The sequence below is a fragment of the Sinocyclocheilus rhinocerous genome, unplaced genomic scaffold (genome assembly GCF_001515625.1).
Source record: "Sinocyclocheilus rhinocerous isolate Xijiao unplaced genomic scaffold, SAMN03320098_v1.1 scaffold40, whole genome shotgun sequence".
In the NCBI taxonomy this organism is placed as follows: domain Eukaryota; kingdom Metazoa; phylum Chordata; class Actinopteri; order Cypriniformes; family Cyprinidae; genus Sinocyclocheilus; species Sinocyclocheilus rhinocerous.
The window spans coordinates 957,863-966,631 of NW_015624837.1; the positions used below are offsets into that span (position 1 = coordinate 957,863).

The following is an 8,769-nucleotide window of genomic DNA, read 5'->3' on the forward strand; positions in this document are numbered from 1 at the left end:
GTCGTTCGGCACGCTGCATTGAGCAGCCGCGTTCAGTTTTAAATGTTTTAAAATAAAAATAAAAATTTTCTTCTTTTACTGAACTAAATGATTTTTATTACTATAAAAAATCAAACCGACGGTGGGGGTCGTTGCCGGGGTGGGCAAGTGACGTAACCGGTGTTGCGGCTTAACACCAGTATCACCGTCAGCACCGTCTATCGCAGCAAGCCTAACTGCCATTCATCCATAGCTTTCAGACACTTTAAAGAGTTTTGTTTTTAAAGGAATAGTTCACTCAAAAATTTTGTTTTGCTTTGAAGAATATCCAAGCCATACTTTCAATATAATGACGTTAAATGAGGTCTAGTGCTGTCAAGCTTCAAAATGATAGAAAAGTAACATAAAAAAGTCCATACAACTTTTGAAGAATTCAGAAGCCATGTGAACATATTCAATCAAGTTATTATTCACAGATAATAAATGCCTGATTCACGATGAATAATTTATCATTTTTATTCTTATCGTTTTTTTCAAAAGCAGAATTGGTTGATTTAGTTCACAAAACTGACCTAAATGGTTAATGAATTGGACAGATCTAGTTTTTGCCTTCAACTCACTGATTGAGTGATTTATCACGAATCAGACTGATCTGGTTCTTGAGTTCAACTCACTGATTGTTATTCATCACAAATCTGACTGATCCAGTTCTTGAGTTCAACTCACTGATTCTTTGATTCAACACGAATCTGACTGATCCAGTTCTTGAGTTCAGCTCACTGATTCTTTGATTCAACTCGAATCTGACTGATCCAGTTCTTGAGTTCAACTCACTGATTGTTATTCATCACAAATCTGACTGATCCGGTTCTTGAGTTTCAGTGACTTAAATGTTTCAGTGACTTAAAAATGTTTCTCACACAAAGCTGTCATTTGACTTTTGAATATCTAGAATGTATAACACGAGTCATATGATGTTTTTATGGTACTTTTGCATTTTTGAAGCTTGAAATCTCTAGTCCCCATTCCTTGCAGTTAAATGGAAAAAACAAACGTGATCAGTAAATGATTCAAAATGTTCAGTTTTAGTTGAGTTAATCCTCTGAAGGTTTCCAGTGGCATTTGTAGTTACACCCAAAACTAACCCTTTGTTAGTTGATAGATCTCTTTTCCAAAAGTAAAAAGGTCATTTTTGGGCTCCACTTGTTGTCCACTGTGATCAGTGGAAAGCTTGTTCGGGCCTGGCCTTTTGTTTAGACTGCTTACAGGATACCTTGGTTACTTGAAGGCAAGGTCTCCCCTTTGAAAGCCACGCTGAAAAAGACCCTAGAGCAATAAATAAGCGAGTGTTATCAGGAGCTGCTTGGAGGAAGAGGATGCAGCTGTACGAACAGGACTCGCGGCTGAGACGGGCGCCCAGGCACTCCTGGAGCCTTTGAGCTGCTGGAAAACGGGAGGTGTGAGGTGGGGCCTCCCCTGAACCGTTTGTTTTCTCTCCGCCGTTTCATCCCCTGCGACCACGCAACGTGCCCTCTTTTACCTCTAAACCTTTCCTCTCAGCAGGAGTTCAAAACTGTCCAGTGACCCTTATCCATTTAAATCAATAGATTACAAAGTTGAACGCCACTAGAAAAATATCCATTTGTCAATAGGTTGCAACCGGAAACATTTCCTTTTCATCTCTCCAGACGTTTGTGAAATGCATAATAAACAGTTCTCTTTTTAAATCGAAAAGGAACTATTACTAACATCTTTTAAATGTGTATTTGGTAGCGCACGTTAGTTTGACAGGTTTGGCAGAAGCATCTGCAGGTTGAATAGAACCCTGCTGCCCTTACATTGAAGCAGAGCTCGAAATGTTTACACAAATGTTCTATTGTGTGGAATAATGTCAAAGATCTATAAAAAAAGTCTCCTTGTTTTTAACCTTTTCTCACAGGAAAGGACCTGTCCAGTCGCAGCAAAACAGACCTAGCTTGTATTTTTGGGAAGCGATCGAAACGAGAGACAAGAGACCAAGATGAGGTAAGCAGTGCAAGTTGATGACACATCCATTTTTTTTTTTTTTTTTGCCCAAAATTTGCTACAATAATATTCTGGGTTCAAGTTAATATAATAATGTTGATTACCAAAAAAAAAAATCAGTTTGTCCCTTCTTTTTCAACCACACACACATATATATATAAAACCATGAACTTAGGACTGGTGCTGGTGCTTTTTTGGGTCATTCAGTGTTCCTGTAAAAAAATTTAAGAAAAAAAACTAACAATAATACTGATAAGATATTATTATTATTATACGAATTCTACTAATAAGAACAATATAAAGCGCACCAAGGATTAACGAGCTTCTGGATTCATGAATATTAATCAGGTTGTGTGCATTTGCTCGAACTGATTTGTTGAAATCTAAACAGGGACAATAATAGGTGAGCACCAGCCAATGAGATTGTCGTTTGCGCATTAGTTCCGCCCACTACCAGAAAACCCAGCATTTCTTAAAAGCTGAAGAATTCCAAAGGAGCTCTGTTATTTTGACAGGAAAATACAACAAAGAATATCGTTTACATGTATCACATCAATTCTGCATATAGATGCCAAGTCCGCGTATTATACGCAAACTTTGGTCTTCTTTTTTGTAAAGTTTCGTGAAAAAATCCCAGGTCGCAGGTTGCGGTTTTTTGGGCTTATTTTAAAAAATATGGTTGCTTGTTAGGGAAATCTGAGGCTACCTTATAATGTATTAATTATCACGGGCTGTAATAAAAAAACAAGTAGTCCTATATTAATACTAAGAGGAAATATGGTTCGAATAGCCTATATTTTAGTAGGCTTTAAATATGTGGCTATGTTACAGCTCCCCTTAGAAGCTCTTGTGTTTTTCTAGTGAAACTGAAGCGCTCAGTCATAGAGTGTTGCGGCGAGTGAAAATATATCTGTGCTAAACTTATACTCAGCCTCCAACTCACACACTGGCGAGTAAAATCTGAGAATTTATTAGCCATTGGCTAATATTATACATCATTTAGTCGCCCAGAGTGAAGATTTAGTCGCATATGCGACTATAGCAAAATACTTGGTTAAGATGCGGTCACGTTTATTGTTGTTTGGTGAATTTTTGTGGCCAAAATCCAGTAATTTTAATAGAAATTTTCACGGATTTGCCACGTTAACCAACAAAAACGGTGACTTCTATGTGATCTTTTTGAAAACCATGGACAAGTTACTGTAAATTTTTGTGGTAACCAACATAACCAAGACACAAATGCTGTTTAACCCCTAATATTACTTTAAGATCCAAAATGAGCCTTTCCTCAATGTTAAGCTGACATTTGAAGTGTTACATAAATCTTGAGCGTAATATTGAGATGTAGCAAAGCTATTGCAGCAGATTGCATATCACCTTACGGTCCAGCCCACATGTAAGGACCGCTGACCTCTGCTTTCATGTGACCCGCTCGCAGCAAGTTTCAGGCTGATAATGAGCCGTGTCATAGCGTGCAATCTGACTCCACACATGAGTCACTGTAGGCAGGGATCCCGCTTAAATCCCCTTAAAAAATTTGCACCCTCTCTCTACTCTTTCACCCCTAGTCCTGTCAGGCACCTCTGTGGTCAAATCAGTGTATTTCTGATGATGTGCTAGTGGGCATGATCAAACTGCATTTCCCCATCATCTCCCAGGTACAGGAGGCAGTGATAGAAGTAAAAAACAGAATTACTGATGATCCCTTCAAACCCTGAAAACTTGGTTTGGAGAAGTTGGTTTGAAGGGATTATTTAGTGGAGTTTTGGCTTACACGGCTAGTTTGGATTCAGTTTGAAGGTGGCTCCCCCAGCCAATGTTGTGACTATAGTTCCTTTGTAAGTCCACCTTGAATTTGGCATTGTAATTTATTTCCACACCTATTATTTTGCATGCAGACCCATCTTTTACTTATTTTTTGTTGAGATGTAAATACTATACTGCAGTTTTGTGGTTTAGTTCTTAGTGAGATTTGTATTACCATAAGGAAATACCGGTGCTTGCAAGGCAGCAGAAGAATAGTTTTAGGTAAGCTTAGGTTTTAAGCTTTGGCTCGTAAATGAAATGCCACATCAGAGCTGCTTTGCTGTTGTCATGACACTCAGCATGTGCCTCGTTTCTTGGCTGCTGTGCAAAGACGGTGTTGTGTTATATGTTGAGTCTCATACAGCATAGAAATAACTGGTTATTTTGGTATTTTCGTATATCTACCACAACTGAGTGTGTGAATAAATGAAAGAAGACGAGTTGATGTGTCCATTTTCAATGCAAATATTCTAACAATATCAGTGGGGGATTTTCAGCTAGCATTTAATGTAAAATGTCTTTACAAAAAGCAAAAATAGATGGTAAGGCTAAATAGTTTGAATATTTCCCATACGATTACCAGGTCTAGACAATTTGTTGTAGAAAATTGTGGATAACAATAAGAAAAATAGTTCTGCCTTGCAGGAAGTTTAAATCAATTGATTCTTCAGTGTATAACTCATCAAACGGGTAATTGCCCACATTATTAATGTTTGTTTAGTTTTTAGTGATCTCGTTGCTAAGTGCCAGTGTGTATGGAATTACCAAATGATGAGCTGAGCAATTTTGCAACATGCTTATGGGATTTTTTATAAACTGAATAGATGAAATGGAGTTGGCTGGACTAATCAGCATTTTTATAGATTTTCCCCCCAGTAATATATTGGTTATAGGAAAAAATAAATTATTTTCTTTTGAACTTTCTATTTATTAAAAAGAATAAAGAAAAAAAAAGTTTTCAAAAAAATATTAACGCACATGTTTTTAGCATTTATTTTAATAAGAAATGTTTCTTGGACTAATGCTGCTGAAAAATCAGCTTTGCCATCACAGGAATAAATTATTTTAAAATATATTCAAATAGAATTTTAACCCCTTAACTGTCACTCACATTTTTGAACATAGACGTGAAAGTGCACGATCCAAACTTACATTTTTATAATTCATGAACGAAAACATTTTGTAACATGATATTGATGTACCATTTTCAAAACTCCGCATTTGAACAGTCAATAGCAAATACTTAAACTAATGACAATATTTCACAATATTACTGTTTTTACATGCAGCCTTGGTGAGAAAAAGAGACTTCTTTCAAAATAATAAAAAAAAAATCTGTTTTCAAAAGTAAATATTATTTTCTTTAAAGATTTTTATATTAAGTTATTAAAATTAGCTGATTTCACATTTTGCTTATGCTATTAAGTAGTATTTTTACTTATTGCTCACTGTCCACCCTCTTTAAAACCCATATTAATTAACATTCTGTATGTTTAGACAGCTGCAGTATGTGTGTCCACATATGGTGTCCATGTATCATCTAGTTTGTCACACAAATCCCAGTTTAATTTTCTTAACCTTTTCCTCTTGTTTGGCAGCGGTTTGTGGTTTTTGTGACATAGCAGTTCCATGTACATTTAATGTATGTGCTGCAGGTCTGAAGCCCCCGCAGAACCACCTCTTTACTGAGAAAGCGACACAATAGCAGCGGCTCATGCTTCGCCTGAATTTGGAAGTGCCGGCAGTGTGCTATATTTTTTTTTTCTTCAGCTAATCGTTTTGTTGCAGTTTGTTATTGTCTTGCTCTGGAGGGACTTCATTGACCGGATTGAAAACCAATCTGAACGGGCTCACAATGGTATCCCAGGAGGCCGTGTGGCAAAGGGCTGGTGGCGAACCCTGTAAACGAGGGGCAGTTAGGCCTGCATAGGAAGCCAATGAGGGGCGTTGTTTATGTGTGCATTGTGTGCTTGTGTGGTGATACGGCCACTGGAAGATTTTTACCTTGGTGCATACTGTAGATGCATCCTGGGTTCACAACGGGGCAACATGAAGAGCTGACGCTTTAAACGCTTTAGTCTGAGCAAGGAGGACAATTATAAACTTGTTCCATAGAGTTTTTGTGACCAAGCTTGTCATCAGTGTCACTTTCAGGTTTTTAGTACATTGCTCAGTTAGCGTTCATGTAAAGAGCCGATCTCACTGCTGCTGTGTCTTGGCCGCCCTCACTCCCACCTCTTGCACCAGGGGTTTTCCTCCTTTCTCTCAGAGCTTCCTGCCAGTCCCTTATCTCTTGTCACAGTGTTCTCTGACACACATGCATGCACATGGGAGGCCGTTCCAAGTTGCTCCTTATCTCATTACCCTGATTTAAGAAGCTGTTATGGAGCGGTGTTTATATTTTGCTGGCTTAGTAGTATTTAAAAAAAAAATTTCTAGTTACAAATTTTTTGATTTGTTTTGTTCACTGTGGTCCTGATTTGAATTTCTTAATTTGTTTCATAACTCATGATGATGGAAAAGTCACATCTCAACAATGGACTAACAAAAATGGAAAGTGACCAAATTGCTTCTCCATCTTTCTGTCAAAATCCAGTTGCAGCCTTTTTGCTTACATAAACACATGCTGAGTGTGAAATATTGTGATGGACAATAATGGAACACAGTGGTTCTCAACCTTTTTTTACTCAATGCCCCTCATTTTCAAAGACACATTTTTAAGGCCCACCCAAGATATTTCTTGCACTTCTGTTGTAATAACAAAGCTGCTCAATTTAATTTAATTTATTTCTTTATTTCATTTTAAACTAGGAATAATATTAAAATAATGAAATAAAATATTTAAAACAAATTCCATAAGTTCCAATAACTAAATGATCTTTACATTTGTTTTTTTTATTACTAATGAATTTAAATTCTAGTTGATTGTGATTAATAATTATAATAATAATATCTTATACTCACAAATAGCGCATTTCTCAGCAACTTTTACCTTAAATAATATTTAAGAGCTTCAGCTATCTAGAAAAATGTATATTAATTATAGAAGTTTTCAAGATTTTATTAATTTCCATGACTTTTCACCTTTAAAATTCCCTCATATATCCAGGTTTTCAAAGACAGTATGAATCCTAGTTCATAAATTAAAAATGAAAGTTGTTGAGGAAACAAATTAAAATAAGAAATACAGTACCAGCTTACATCTTAATTTTTAGCTGTTTTAGCTTATTTTCAAACTTGTTTTGTCTTATTTTAAATAGTTTTATCCCATCCTGCGTCAGGAAGTTTGCTGAGGCCCCCTAGTGGGCCCTGGCCTACTGGTTGAAAACCACTGCTAACCAACATGTTGGAGAGACGGCATTGACCACTGTCTGGAGGCCGTGCTGCTATCCATCACTGCCTTTTGCTCTGAACAATGTGGGAAGATCTCAACAGCAGGGAGAGTGATGTTCACGACTAGCGCTTTTGGCATTACGATGTTTATTTGAGCCTTTTCACAACTGTTGGCTTTACTCAATCACATTTTTTTTGTATTTTCGCTTTCAGTATTTATTCCTGATGTCTCTCTTATTATTTTGTTCCCTCCCTGTCTCTTTCTTTCTTGTTGACTCATTCTCTTCTCGGGGGCCTTAGTTAGGCTGTAGGCTAGTGTGTACGGAGTCATGAGGAGTGGGTGTGATTTATCTCCCTCGGCCCCTCCATAGCCCCCTCCACTCCGGCAGGCCCAAAGGAAAGAGCCGAGTTTGCTTGAACGTGGCTCGGTTTGCGAGGCCCCAGCATTAGCTGAAATAAACCCTCCTGCTGCTGGTGAAAAATGTCTTGTGATTGGCTAATTAATCAGTCAAAAGGGGAGCGTCGCGGCCTGTGACTTGAGGGACCCGAGCAGGCGACCGCTGAGGGCCCGCTGATAAATGGACTCCCTCCTGCTTCATACATCAGTGAAACTTAGTCATTTTTTACCACTGCTCTTTGAGTCAGTGGTGGATCGCTAAGGCCTACACTTATATATTTCGCGTAGAACTCCATCTGTGTGTGTGGAGTGTGTTTCAGACAATCGTCTGATTTGGTCTGTGCTTTAAATTGCTCAATAAATATCATCTATTCAGCATAATATCCACATCAAAGTTTTAGTTTTGATATTGTTGAAAATTCAGCTTTGCAATCACATTAATAAATTACATCGTAAAATATATTAAAGGTGCTATAGAATGCATTGATACAATATTTTAAATTGTTCTCTGATATCTACATAGAAGGTATGTGGCTTAGGTAAGGGCAAAAAATATCCAGAAACTGTTTTACAGGTCCATTTACAACCCTAGGATTTGTCCCTAGAATGAAATGGCCTGTTTTTACCTTATTTGGAAGGGTCATGAATAATAATGTCGAGCTCTGCTCTGATTGGCTGTTTCACAGTACGGCTCAATGTTGAGCTCTGCTCTGATTGGCTGTTTCACAGTGCCACTCATTTCAGTAGCTCACACAGAAGGAAGGAAACACAGGGAAAATATATATTTTAGTACTCTCTCTCGCAGTTATATCGTTGGGTAATTATACTGTATATAAAATGCGGGCATCAGGGAGCCGCTCGTTGGGGGCGTAACTACTAGTGATCCCGACTGTAACGTCACAGTGTGTGTTATGTTCTGATTTGCCTATTTTTCAGTGGTCTTTTGCATGCACGAGATTTACATAAGGATGAGGAAACAATGGTGTTTGAGGCTCAGTCACGGTATGTAATTTCCATGTACAGAACTGTTATTATTCAACTATGCCAAGGTAAATACAGTTTTCCATTCTATGGCACCTTTAAAGGTGACATATCATGAAAATCTAACTTTTCCAGGTTTTAAGTGCTATAATCAGGTCCCCAGTGCCCAACCAAGCAAGGAAACGTGAAAAAGATTAACCCAGTAACTTTGTTTTGGGAAGCCTTTTTCTGCAAGCCTCTGAGAAAAT

General features: G+C 37.7%; 1 protein-coding gene across 1 annotated transcript in view; it reads left to right on the plus strand.

The window, feature by feature from the left end:
* The window catches only part of LOC107746133 (PIN2/TERF1-interacting telomerase inhibitor 1-like), a 27,991-nt gene that overhangs the window by 9,473 nt on the left and 9,749 nt on the right, over positions 1-8,769 (plus strand). Inside the window, exon 6 of the mRNA XM_016560233.1 lies at positions 1,919-2,004. Coding sequence (XP_016415719.1) covers positions 1,919-2,004 — 86 coding nt within the window. The remainder of the gene's footprint in view (positions 1-1,918; positions 2,005-8,769) is intronic.